At 36.3% G+C, this 14,329-nt stretch overlaps 2 protein-coding genes across 2 annotated transcripts in view; one reads left to right on the forward strand and one right to left on the reverse strand.

Moving 5' to 3' along the window:
• The window catches only part of LOC107737353 (uncharacterized), a 4,725-nt gene extending 3,298 nt beyond the window's left edge, over positions 1 to 1,427 (forward strand). Inside the window, exons 4-5 of the mRNA XM_016548830.1 lie at positions 665 to 861; positions 1,036 to 1,427. Coding sequence (XP_016404316.1) covers positions 665 to 861; positions 1,036 to 1,209 — 371 coding nt within the window. The 3' untranslated portion in view covers positions 1,210 to 1,427. The remainder of the gene's footprint in view (positions 1 to 664; positions 862 to 1,035) is intronic.
• A 2,629-nt stretch (positions 1,428 to 4,056) lies between these two features.
• The window catches only part of LOC107737369 (NGFI-A-binding protein 2-like), a 13,219-nt gene continuing 2,946 nt past the window's right edge, over positions 4,057 to 14,329 (reverse strand). The window contains exons 2-6 of the mRNA XM_016548849.1: positions 10,421 to 11,338; positions 9,538 to 9,671; positions 7,395 to 7,458; positions 6,949 to 7,057; positions 4,057 to 4,094 (exon numbers count right to left, since the gene is read on the reverse strand). Coding sequence (XP_016404335.1) covers positions 4,057 to 4,094; positions 6,949 to 7,057; positions 7,395 to 7,458; positions 9,538 to 9,671; positions 10,421 to 11,326 — 1,251 coding nt within the window. The 5' untranslated portion in view covers positions 11,327 to 11,338. The remainder of the gene's footprint in view (positions 4,095 to 6,948; positions 7,058 to 7,394; positions 7,459 to 9,537; positions 9,672 to 10,420; positions 11,339 to 14,329) is intronic.

Genomic DNA, 14,329 nt, shown 5'->3' on the forward strand with positions numbered 1-14,329 from the left:
ACCACAAAATCAGACTTTAGCACCTCTTTTTTTACTTTTAGATCGTGCTGAGGTTAAACACAGATTTAAAATGGTAACAAAACATAGTTTAATGGCTATGATTCTGTTTTCTTTGCATAGCTATGACAGGAAACACTGGCATCTAACAATGCCATGAAAAAAATAAAAAACAGTTAATTTAAAAAATAAAGCATATACATAAACCCAAATAGGAAATAAAACAGTTATCAAATAGACACGTGCCCTATTCTTTGTCCTAAACTCCAGAAACATTGGTGTCTCATTTTAGAGCACTCAATGCAATTTTGGAATCAATCAAATCGGCGAGTGTGTGAAAATATTCAGATGTAACCCCCTTTATAATCGTTAACATTTTCATAAATAACTGTAATTTAATCACACATTTTTTTCTCAGTAACTGTAACAGATTACAGTTACATTTATTTTGTAATTAAATTACATAACTGTTACATGTAACTAGTTACTCCCAAACACTGGTGGCAAGCAGATAGTCGGTCCAGTTATCTTTATAGCAGGCCTTAACACTAATAGAATTTTTCCATTCAAAATCAAACTTTCTCACTTTTGTCTGCAATTCGGAGTCATTCAACCTCAAGCGTCAAATCAAGGTTTCTGCTATGCATCCTGTATGTTTGTTTTTCAGCTGGTAATGATCTCAGTCATATTGATAGAGGACTAGACAAACTGCATCTTAACCTGGACATGCCAGATCAGAAACAGGACAACCACGATAAAGCAGTTTTCCACTATCCGGTAAAGACGGCAGAAAACAGTGCCCGGGATGACCTGAGGAGAGTTGAGCAACATTATTATGCTAACCAGACTTCACAAAGACTGCGGGTTCGTATCACACCTGTGTTTAGTTAGCGTTGATTCCTTTAAGCTCCCAACTTGAAAGACTTCATTCGTTGTGTCTAGTCCTGCTTCCGATCACACCTCCTGCACATCTTACACAATATAAGCAAACTCCTGAACATCTGACATGTGTGAGAAGGCTGTTTCTCTGTCCCGCAGAGGCCCTGGTCATCCTCCTTTCTGGACAGTGAGCTGGTCAGTCAAGCCGGAGGGCTGTTCATGTCTGGAGTCACGCTGCAGTCGCGGGTGTGTGAGTTCTGTCACGCTGTGTTTCCTGGACACACAAGCACCCGCGGAGAGTTTCTGCGTCACCTCACTACACACATGACCTGAAGGAAAGCAATGCTGGGAATCAAATTCATCAAAAATGAAGATGAGATGATAAGTGAACACACTGATAATGCCAGTAATGGACTGTCATATGTTTGATTTTGAAACTATTGGAGGTTTGGTCAGTGATTTTTTTAAAATTAAATTACACAACGTTGTACTGCAAGTACTTAATATGATAAAGTGAGAAGAACAACAAAAAATGTTATGCATGCACATGTATTTGTTGTTTCATTTTATCATGTTATGATTCATCGCCTAGTTTGATCTTGTAATTATTTGGTTCCATCACTAAAAGTGTCTGTTTTGTACCAGTAGAAATGGTATATATCATTATTTTTAGAAAAAATAAGTTTTTACCCAAATGCTGAATTTTCACTACCGTAAAACACAAGATATGAGTATAGTGCCGTCTAGCAATTAAATAGTAAATACACTAGAAAATGTTACACTGTAATCAGTGGATCATACCAACAGGTAGCATGAATGCTGTAAAGCCTCATTAGTTTATCAGTGGTTATGTTTAAATGAACACCAGTGCTATGATAATGGACAGCAAGGCATCGGCGGATTAAAGGGATAGTTCACCCAAAAATGAAAATTCTGTCATTAGTTACTCACCCTCATGTCGTTCTAAACCCGTAAACTTTTTGTGCGCAAAAGAAAAAAATAACGACTTTATTCAACAATTCGTCACGGATACGCTGTTTACGTCGTTTACGCTTTGATTTGAATGAAAACAGCGCATCCACGTGACGCAGCTGACACAAAACAGCATACGCAATTTACGTTCAATGGATACTCTCCAAAATGGCGCTAGGGTGACACGGAGGAGACGAATTGTTGAATAAAGTCGGTTTTTTTTTTTGGGCGCACAAAAAGTATTCTCGTAGCTTTGTAAAATTACGGTTGAACCCCTGATGTCACATGGATTATTTTACAGATCTCCTTGCTAGGTTTCTGTGCGTTGATCGTGGTGATATCCTTGCTGTCTATGGGAGGGTCAGAGAGCTCTCGGAATGCATCAAAAATATCTTAATTTGTGTTCCGAAGATGAACGGAGGTCTTGCGTGTTTAGAACGACATGAGGGTGAGTAATTAATGACAGAATTTTCATTTTTGGGTGAACTAACCCTTTAAGACATTTTTACATGACATGGGCAAATCTCTTTAGTCTCGTTTACGTCCTACTTAGTTACTTTTTAGTGTTCACAAAAAAAAAAAAACTGGTTTGTTGCCTTGAAAAAGGCAACCTTCAAGGCACTCCAGTACACAAGGACATGCTCTTACACAACACAGTTTCTTGAACAAGCTAGCCTAAAGGGATAGTTCACTCAAAAATCTGTTGTTCAAACCTGTATGATTGCATTTTTTTTGCAAAACACTTGAATTTTTTGTCACAATGGTCCGAAACAACTCCTTTGACTTTCTTTTCATATGGACAAAAATGCTGCAAAGTATTTTTCAAAATATCCTCTTTTGTGTTTCACAGAATAAAGAAATATAGAGTCCCACAGTTTTTGAATGACATGATCTTTGGTTCATTTTTGGTCATCCTTTTAATTATAGGCCTTTACAAGCATATTACTCAAATTAAATCAATTTATTGATTAGCGATTAACTGATGTGTGAATTTGCCACCAGTGGCACCAAACAGACAACTGAAACAATAACTAAATTGTTTTTTTTTACTTTTTCCCCGAACACTTCCCCATCTGTGAGATTGAAGATGATGATGATGATGATGATGATAGCAGGGTAGGGCAAGTGAATCACAGTTGGTTTGTTGAGATGAGACTAGGGTGAGTGTGGGCGGTGGAACCGTGTGTCAGAAATGAGACAGAAACATCAAAATTGTCCATACATTTTCATGTACAATACTGTAAGTACCTTAAACAAGAGCAGTGGATGAATAAAAGTTGTTGTTGTAATACACAAAGTTTCTATTTTTACACTGTTAGCAAAATAAAAGTAACAATCTAGAGAAATAAACATGAGAAACCTTACAATATAATTTATTGAGCAATTGAAAAATAAATAATCTGTCATTAAAGAGGCCACAGATCTATTTCTAACATTGGCGCTGCAATGCACAATTCTTACTTGCTATTCTCATTAGCCATTCAGCCTTTAAACAGTGAGAATATTATTTTCCCCCCATGATTCATTTGAATCATTTACATTTTGTAACCTATGAAAACTCATGTGCATTTAGAGTTGATATATTCATATTTACTGCATCATTGTTACTAGTGTAAGGGTTCTTAATATATTCAATTTCAGAATTTCACATGTTAATATGATCCAAAACTTGTAAACGTAAACGTGTTTTGCTCGCTGTACATAAAGTGTTTGAGCAGTTTGCTTATTCTAGCATTGTGATTGGTTGGATTAAATAAACATGTTCCTCCCAAACTTTTGTTAGAAAAACTTTGCAAGAAACTGAGAAAATGGAATGAGACCTAAATCCCAGCGTCTCACAGCTCCGCTTAGAACGAGAAGCATGTCATCTATCCTAATAAATTATGCTATTTCATTCTAGAATTTGCTTGACACAATATTAGCACCATTGAAGCTTTTTACTGACATTATAACCTGACAGAGAATATGTAATGTATTTGTAACACTTGTTGCTTGCACTAAGCTGTATGTGCTTCAAATTTAATTTGCACTTTCCACCAAATGTCTTTAAATGTTCTGACGGAACATGATAAGGTGCATACAAGTTTTATAGAACAGGACTATTCAACATAGCGAACCGAACACCACGGCTGCATTTAGACATGATATCCAACCTGAGTTCAGCATGGAGACTTGCAGTCTTTGGTGTTTGCTGGACTGCTGCTTCTGTTACTCGATCCTCTCCTCTGACACTTTCTCCTCCATCTCTATGAGAATATAAACAAAGTTTTTGGATTTTAAATATGAGAATGAGTTTTTTTTTTAAATAATAAAGAGTGTCAAGAACACAATAGATACTGCGGTGAATGGGTGCCATCAGAATAAGAGTCCAAACAGCTGACAAAAACATCACAATAAAAAAAAAAGCTGCATGGGTCCCACTTTATATTAGGTGGCCTTAACTATGTACTTACATCAAAAAATAAGTACAGTGTACTTATTGTGTTCATATTGTATTGCAAAACACTTTTGCTGCTATTGAGGTGTAAGGGATGGGTCAACTGTAATTATAAATGTAATAACAGAAATTAATTACAGATGTAATTACATATAGGTATTTAAAAAAATATAAGTACAATGTAAAAACATGTATGTACACAATAAGTGCATTGTACCAAATGATTAATTTAAATGCAAGTACATAGTAGTTAAGGCTACCTAATATAAAGTGGGACCGCTGCATGTTTGTAAGAAACTAATTCATCAAGACATTTTTAATTAAAACCATCGATGCCAGCTAAAAAAAAGCACCATTTACAAGTGAAAACAGTCCAAAATAGTCCTTAACAAATAAGTTGGTGGATTTTGATGTGAAAAAGGGCATGGACAAGTTATGGCCTAATACTTATGGATTATGGACTCATATTTTAACCAGAAACGATGGTTTAAAGTTAAAACGTCCTAATAATGGATTTGTTTTAACTTTTCACTTCACAACCTGTTAATGATGGACTGGACTGTTACTTGTGGATTATTGTGATGTTTTTATCAGCTGTTTGGACTCTCATTCTGACGGCACCCATTCACTGCAGAGGATCCATTGCCGAGCAATTTTTTCTCAAAAATGTGTTCCTATGAAGAAACAAACTCATCTACATCTTGGATGGCCTGAGGGTGAACTATTCCTCTAAATATGTTCTGCTCATTAATGCACAGAGTTATCAAGAGACTAGAATTTGGAACTGGGAGAATCAGCATTTGCATCATTGGGTTTCCCACTGCATTTCTACTTGTGCTATTATTGAACATCACAATTCCCACACTTCGGCAGACATTAATAATACATTACAGCAATGCAATAATACAAAAACTTGTATTATTATGTGAAGGCAGAACAATGCTGAGGAATGACTGTGCAACTGCAGAATGACTGACAGCGCAATGAAATGAGGAACTTGCATTTTCGCTTGAAAGAGACAACACAAAAAAATACAAAGAAAGACTGATTAAAGCTCATTTTTGGCCATTCCACTGAACTGAAGCACTAGTGTTTGCTCATTAAGATAGAGAGAGAGAGAATCCTTTCACTGCCCACATGGTTTATTTTTACTCTGTCTCTCTGAGTCAAAGCGACGCCCTTCTCACTCCCTCCTACTCATTCACCCCCTCTTTCTCTCCATCCATCCATCCGCCCTCCTCTCACACATTTTCATAAGCTTTGACGTCAGACAGGGAAGGGGGGCTCCAATTTATCACCCACACAGCACTTCCTGTGGCCCCCACCACCCATACGCGTTTTCTCTTCTCATTTCTCTTTTATTCTGCGGTCCCCAATGACGACATCGGACTGAGATGTTTGCCTCTGAAAGAGCTTCTCGAATCTGATGATCTCGGATTCATTCCATCCTTAAAGACTAGCTAGATTAGCTAACCAGATAAGTAAAATAAATCAGTTTGTCACTGTTCTTATATATTCCTCAGAGACACTTCAAGGTGCAAATAATGGCTTAAAAAAAAAACTTAAATAGCCAAGCTTGTTATCAGTTCTGACATTGCATTTTGTACTGTATGTAACTAAGCAGCAAAAATACACACTTCTTATAAATTATACAGAAAAAAGGGTTACACTTTATTTTAAGGTGTCCTTGTTACAGTGTAACTATACATTTAAGTACGGAGTAATATTAATTAACTACATGTACTTAAAGCTGCAGTCCGTAAGTTTTGCCTCTTTGTCGCCATCTCTGTTTGAAAACCTGCAACTGCAGCTGTGTGCGGAATTATCTAGCTTGCGTGGGTTGTGCACCGGCACGGCTCCAGTGCGGATGAATCTAATGTTTTGAGGAGGATGTGTGTCAGTCTGTCAGTCACCGCACCGGTGTGGATACTGTACTTCGCAATCACAGATTCTAGACTACGTCTTGGAAGTATGGCCCAAATAAGAATTTCCACCGCATATTGTCATCTGAACAAGTAAGTAACAAGTCTGCCACTTTTGTTTTGACCAACTGAGGAAAAAAGCATTACAATAAATCGCGCTACCAATGGTGATTAAATCTAAAGATTGGTTAGCTCATATCACATCAAACCGTGCAAATGATTATTATTGTTATACTTTATTCTCAAATTATTAATGATAACAACATCAGCATTGCGTGACTATGAGTATAGTGTGTATTAGCGTGTACATTTTAATTTCTGTACAGTCTAATATCTGATTGTCATACCATTCGAATTTCATATTAAGAAATTCTTTTAACCCAAAACGGAGAGGTGCAACTGAGGGCTGATATCTATCAAGACACACAGAATTAGACAAACATATATGCCTCTCAATCAAATATTACGGTTTCTTTCAGCAATGATGTTTTTCCCTGACATGAGTATGAATGGACACAAATTTGCTTTGTTATCTTCTATGCTTGATCTTTACATCATCTCACTTCGATCACTTTTTGCGTGTGAGGTGATCCTTCATGGCTGGGATGACCATTATGACATTTGCAATAAATGCAACATAGAATGTGGGACAATGATGGTTACAAGATTTACTGACACACACTGAACATTCATAAATGTATCAATGTTTAAAATAAAAGCAATGAAAATAAGGACTCTTACCTTGTGTTAAACTATCTAGACTTTCTCCAGAGAGGCTGTTGTCATCCGCTGTAGATCTGTTGCCACTGTTGGCTACTGGATCCTTCGACAGTCTGTCAGAATCTGTGACCTGAAAGAAGCAGTACTTAATTTCTAATGAAAGTGTAACTCGTGTTGTCACTAGTAGTTGGCTTGTTACACTATAATTACAGATATGAGTGCAATAGTACTACAAAAGGAGTTCACAACTTGACATCCAATGTAAGCTCCAGTCTAACTCTCAATCCATCGATTTACATCTTTATTTTAATCCTATAAGGGAACCTGTTCATTTTCTTGTCATTTTTGTAGCTATATAGTCAAGTCGCTATTAAGAAAGTGTAAGCATCCAAACTTCACCTGAGCATATTCCTGTCAAAGTCCTGTTATACAGATGTATATATAGATACATATCTTGATGTACTTACATCAAGCTTGATTCTCTTCTGAGCAGAACAGTCAACAGAGGCAGTACAATCATCTGAGTATGGCCTGAGATGATAATACAACAAACCCAGCTCAAATTCTGATCAAATAAGTTTACTTGTAAAAAAAAAAAAAAGTCACAGTATTGAAGGGCAAATATAGAAAACGACACACAAGAGGCGGCAAGGCTAGCTTTCACTCAGGTATTTGTGAAAATGCCTATATCTCAGCAACTTCAAGGATTTAAGTGAAATGTCCAATTGCCCAAATGTGTTTCTTCATTTATTTGACATATTTTCTTATAAATGCAGTACATCTGTTACCAGGCATAAAGGTCTGGTCTCACAAACAAGAACCATGGTCCACTACTACCTCCAATAAATTCTTCTCTACACAAGCGCCTTGGACCAGTTTTCTTTTCTTTTCTTTTTTGTCTTGATTACATTGAAGATTCTTCTCAGCTAAAAAAGTCTTAACACACTGGTTTTGAATGTACTACATAATCAATTATTTTTTATAAATTCTGTCGTCCAAACAAAAATTCCACTATCATCATATTTGTGACCCTGGAGCACAAAACCAGTCTTAAGTCGCTGGGGTATGTTTGTAGCAATAGCAAAAAATACATTGTATGGGTCAAAATTATTGATTTTTCTTTTATGTCAAAAATCATTAGGATATTAAGTAAAGATCATGTTCCATGAGGATATTTTGTAAATTTCCTACTGTAAATATATTAAAACTTAATTTTTGATTAGTAATATGCATTGCTAAGAACTTCATTTGAACAACTTTAAAGATGATTTTCTCAATATTTAGATTTTTTATCATAATTTTGATTTTTTTTGCACCCTCAGAATCCAGATTTTCAAATAGTTGCATCTCAGCCAAATATTCTAACAAACCATACATCAATGGAAAGCTTATTTATTCACCTTTCAGATGATGTATAAATCTCAATTTCGAAAAATTGACCCTTATGACTGGTTTTGTGGTCCAGGGTCACATTTTTGCTTGAGCTGTTGAATAAACAGCTTGAACACAATAAAACCAAAGAACTGTATGGTAAATGTCTGATCTTCAAATTTGGGGTCTCTTTCTCGAACAGTCTCACACCGCCAACAGTTCAAATTTGCACTTATATTTTTGATTATATCCTTTTAACCGAATGGTCAACAAACATAACTGATAGTTTTGTAAAGGTCTCTCTACATGGACATATGGACATGGTGCTGATGACACACACCAGGTTTCATCAGGATTCGCCAATGCATTGTGGTAAACTGAGCAGTCTCATTGCATGTCTTTGTCTGACACACCCATTTCAGAACCACTCTTTTAGGCCAAACAATTGTGAAACAAGCCATTTTTTCCAGACTTCGTCACCAGTAGGTGGCGCTGTCTCCAAACTGCTCAGGTACTCTCAGGTCTTGGGTTGTGATAACAAACCAAATTTCATTGTCTTATAGAATTGCGAAACTTGCCTTGTTTTTGGTGTGCTTTCTGTTGAATGACTATTTTGTCTGATGACTTATAAGAAGTGTTTGGCTCATGAAAAACCTTTGAAGATGATATGAGCCAAGTTTGGTGAAGGTCGAATTAAAATTCTTGGGAGGAGTTTAAAAAAAAGTCTGTTTTTCAGAAAAGTTGGGCAGAAAATAAAAACATGGTTTGCTTTTGTCTTGGCATGAGCCTAGGTATCAGAAGTACAATTAAAATCTGTGGATTTACTATTTATGTGATTTATTCCACAAATATTGATTTCAAACTCTTCCCAAGTTAAAACAACAGTATTGCGATTTTTAAAAATGAACATGAACTTGTTTCCTTTGCATTATTCAAAGTCTGGAAGCACTGTATCGTTGATATTTTGACCCAAAGTCATTTTCGGCAAATGAATGCTATAAAAGTCGTGTTGATTAGTATTATTTGAAACAGTAGTTTGTTGAATAAAACAAAAATGTTCAATTTACTTAAACATACAAACAGTAAATCCAGAGAAACTTCTCTTCATTTTTTCCACTGCTGCATGTACTGTGTGCATATTTTAATTATGCCTGTAAATATCTAACAATACATGTAACCACCTCATCTGGATGCAAAATCTGAAACAATTTCAAAATCAAGATGAAAGTAGTTCCTGACCTGTTATGTTTAAATGTTGACGTGTAGGCACATTCTCTCGCCACTTGTCGAGCTAAAGAGAACAGTTCAACTCTGCGTAACAACATAGCATTGTCACGAATGCAGAATTGAGCTGCAGCCTCATTGATGAGCATCTGAAAGTGGAAATATTACAAATGAAACTGGATCATCTGAGCTCTATGAAACTCAAGGCATTTTGACAACTATAAAATGCATTAAACAACTCCTGTAATGTTTATAGTAGCCTAACTGGTATTTTAAAATTAGTATGTTATCAAATATTACTGTGAAATCTAGGAGTTGCAGTTAGTTCTGTAAAGTTCACCATAAAAAGGTCTTGTCAAAACACATGCAAAGCCTTGTGGGATAATAAAATAAATCCTCTGAAAATGAACTGGAGGAATTGCTGGATTCATCTAATCCAGTGCTGTTTTTTAAAGGTTTAAAAAATGGGCTGTAATCAAAAGATTGTAGAATCAAATCTTGCTTCCCTGTGCAAAAGTCATCGCCACAATGCTAAGATGTTGTGGGTGGTTGCCATGCAAAGCAGTTGCTTAACTTTTCTGTGTGTTATGCAGTTGCTAGAGTGTTTTGAGTCGTTGCTTTGGGATGGAAATGGTCCCATTTTATTGTCTACAATAAAAATGATAAGTCTAATTGCTTATTAAAGTAATAGCACACCTCTCCTTACTTTGAGTTGTGTGTACTGTAATACACAATGTCTACAGCAGATTAGTTTAGTTTGGATTTAGCAGATTTCACTGTAGAGATACAGGATGATACTTTAGTTTAGTTGTGTGTTTATTACAGCTAAACTTGAGAAAAAAATAGATATTTTTTATAACATCAGTGCAAGTTGTTCAAAATGTTCTCTTTAACAGACCTCATGATGGGTGAGCTGTTTCCCTTCCCTCCACTTGGAGTCAAAGCGGCCATAGATCAGGCTGTATTTGCGAATCTCTTCCTCTTTGCTCTTGTCTTGAGGTTCCAGGTGGAATATGTGTCCCACCGTCTTGGCCATTTTCTTATTGAGTCTCAAAAGTGTCTTCACCTCAGTTTGATCTGCTTGCGGCATGGTTCTTAGAAGCCTATCAACGCTTTCCTCCGCGGCTTTAATGGTCTCTGGGTCCAGCTGACCTCCGGGCCACGGAGAGGTCATAGTGGAGGAGGATGAAGAAGAAGTTGGCGTCGGAGGACCAAGAAGTCGCGAGTGGCAAGCGAAAGGCAGAAGGGTAATGGCCTGTTCTTCATCTAACTCAGCGGCTCCATACATTTCAGGACTGAGCCCGTGGGGGTCCATGGGGGACAGTTTTTCTCTGTACAGATGGTCTGGAGGTACAGGAGAGGCTTGTGAGCAGGGGCTCTTTGGACTGTTATCTCTGAGCGGCGTAAGGCAAGATCCTACTTCCTCTCTTTCACACGGAGAGCCTGGCTGACCGTTGCTTAAAGATTTTCTGCCACCAATAACCCCTGAGCCAGCAGCGCTGCTACTGTCGATCCTAAGGAGAGGGATTCCACAAGTGGCCACATTGGTGGCCAGAGGTTGGTTGAACAGTGTTGGGTTTGCCGCCCAGTCGCGCAGAGCCTTCTGCAAACGCCGCACATGCAGGGGTTTTGTGGCCATGCCAACCAGTGCCATGATCTCGAGAAATTCCTCTTCGCCAGCCTCGCACAGCTGTTGGACATCATCACCTCCCTGCTGGATGAAGGTGTCATAGTACATCAGCAGGTTGGCCCTTTGTAAAACTCGGTAGAGCTGCAGCTCGCCCAGCGTCCGTGGTAGTGACATCCTGATGCTCGGCTACAACGGGATTTCCACAAAGCTTGTCATTAGTATCATTTAAAAACACATATATATTTCACTACTGTATATATATATATATATATATATATATATATATATGTGTATATGTGGTTAATTTCCTACCATAAATACATCAAAACTTAATTTTTGATTAGTAATATGCAATGCCAAGGACTTAATTTGGACAACTTTAAAGGTGATTTTCTTAATATTTAGATTTTTTTGCACCCTCAGATTACAGATTTTCAAATAGTTGTATCTCGGCCAAATATTGTCCTATCCTAACAAACCATACATCAATGGAAAGCATACATACATTTTAAATTAAAAAAAACTGACCCTTATGACTGGTTTTGTGTCTATCTCTCTCTCTCTCTCTCTCACACATACATATATATATATATACAGTATGTGAATTTATGTATTTATGTATACAGGGAATGTACATATGTATATATATGAAGCTCTAAACAATTAGATAAGAAAACCTGATATCTTACAATAAAAACATAATGGATAAATGGCAAACAGCGGACACATTTTGTGCACTGTTAGCTCTATTTTAGTTAATGACTGAATAATCATGAATACAGTTTTGAAGATGATTGTGTCATTCACCTCACGGCTGCAGAGGTCTGCTCAGCAGCAATAGAAAGTGTTTCTATGAATAATAAATGACAGTAGTTTCTGAACAGACTTTAAAATAAATGCTCCATGAATAAGCTTAATTTAAAATGTCTGTTTAGTGGCAAACGGTGCTGATGTAATATGTTGTGGGTGTTGTTTTCTAATAAAGCGTATGTATTTATCCATAATAAATAAGTAAAAATAGATCAATAGTAAAAGCGAGGTAATAAATCTCTATCCCAAAAAAGTTTCACAACTTTTTTTAAACTATGAATGTATAACCATACAGGCCTATATCTTAATGCTTCTTTTTCTTTTGCGGTTTTATGAACTTTAAATCTTTAAATAATTAAACCAAACACCCTTATTTTAAAACCTATTTTTACTCTTGTGAAAGGTTTTTAAATGAGTAATAAATGAACTATTAGTATGGGATAATGTACAGTGAGCCAGTCAACTTGGATGCCCAACACAAAAATAATCCCTGAATGGGCTAATTTTTCTATAATGACCATATTGCCACATAAATAAATGGACAAGAAATATTGACTTCAAATAATGACTTCAAGTGATTGCATGATGTAAGAAGAAAGAGTGGAATGTTGACTCCTCTATTTCTTGTTGGGTTGCTAAAAGGGAGCTTTGGAGGGGTTGCAAATAAAGTGAGACAGGTAATGCAAAGCCGTTAATGTGTGCATAGCAGAAGCATAACTATGGTGAGAAAACTGCTGGGTCTGAATGGTTCTGAATACACTAACATTTTAGTTAATGTGAGGGTCCACCACCACCACCAACAAAATCACCATTTACTCAGCAACTGTACAAAACACTACATCAACACTGTACACTTCCTAAGGAATAAGTCATTCTTTGTATCCAGAACATCTTCAAGGCTGGTTCACACAGAACACATTTTTGTGTTTCACATCCAGTGGAACACAAAAACATGTTCTGAAAAGAAAGAAGTGTAACTTCAAAAACGTGTCTAGAGACCCTGCCTTCTTTTCCATTCATCAGTGCTGTGTCTCTGCAGTTGGATACTATTGTGCAGTATCTTATGTTTTTAAAAGCAAAAACACATTTCAGCGAACAGTTCTTGAAAGAACCATTGTGTGTGTGTGTGTGTGTGTGTGTTAAGAACATTTTAATAATCTAAACAACCTTGAAAGTACTGTTTGTGCTAAAGATTCTATGGATGTTAAAGGTTCTTCATGGAACCATTAATGCCAGTAAACCTTTGCTTTTTAAGGTTCTTCTATGGCACTGCTGCAAAAACACCTTTTGGAACCTCTTTTTTAAAGACTGTATCCAAGAGCCAAGTTGAGGTGCAGTCAAATTTCTTCCTTCTGCAGTGTAATATGAAGCCTCTTAATCTGCAATAATGGTTGTTTACTCAACCTCACATTTCTTCCGCTTTTTATATCGCGCTCTCTCTCCTACAAAATAATAGCTGGAGACAGATTTGGCGTGTGAAAGTTCCATCATTGCATCCTCCTTTAACTACATGAATATATAGTCATCTAAAAATCTAAAAGTTTCAAGTAGTCCCACAGAAAGAGAGAGAGAAAGAGATCTGTTTTTAATAAAGCTTTATCAAATTAAATAACAGCTTAATGTTTTATCTATATGTGACCAGTGTTGGGAAGGTTACTTTGGAAATGTAATAGGTTACAGATTACAAGTTACCCTGTTTAAAATTTAATAAGTAGTGTAACTATTTCAATTACTCTATTAAAGTAATGTAACTGATTACATTTGATTACTTTTCTAAATTTCTAACGAATGTTTTCAAATGTTAATCATTTTGACAGATTTAAAGCAGGCAGGGTTAACCTTACAGTGGTACTCGACACTCATTACTGTCAGACTTTCAGAATCCTTCATCATTTCAATTTAGATTAGAATTTATTTTTAAAGCACATCCACCACAAAAGCACCTCTTTTTACTTTGAGATCGTTCTGAGGTTAAATACAGATTTCAAACCATAACAAGGAATAGTTTAATAGCTATGATACTGTTTTTGAAATCAAATCTTTGCATGACAGGAAAGATAGGCATCTAACAGTTAATCTTAAAAAAAAGCATATACATAAACCCAAATAGGAAATAAAACAGTTATCGTATAAACGTGTCCTATTCTGTGTCCTAAACTCCTGAAACATTGGTGTCTCATATTTTAGAGCAGTCAATGCAATTTGGGAAGAAATCAATTAAATCTGTATGTGGGTGTGTGTTGTGTGTGTGTGTGAAAATATTCAGATGTAACCCCCTTTGTAACCATTAACATTTTCATAAGTAGCTGTAATTTAATTACACATTTTTTTCTCAGTAACTGTAACTGATTACAGTTACATTTATTT

The sequence above is a fragment of the Sinocyclocheilus rhinocerous genome, unplaced genomic scaffold (genome assembly GCF_001515625.1).
Source record: "Sinocyclocheilus rhinocerous isolate Xijiao unplaced genomic scaffold, SAMN03320098_v1.1 scaffold133, whole genome shotgun sequence".
NCBI classification, from domain to species: Eukaryota; Metazoa; Chordata; class Actinopteri; order Cypriniformes; family Cyprinidae; genus Sinocyclocheilus; species Sinocyclocheilus rhinocerous.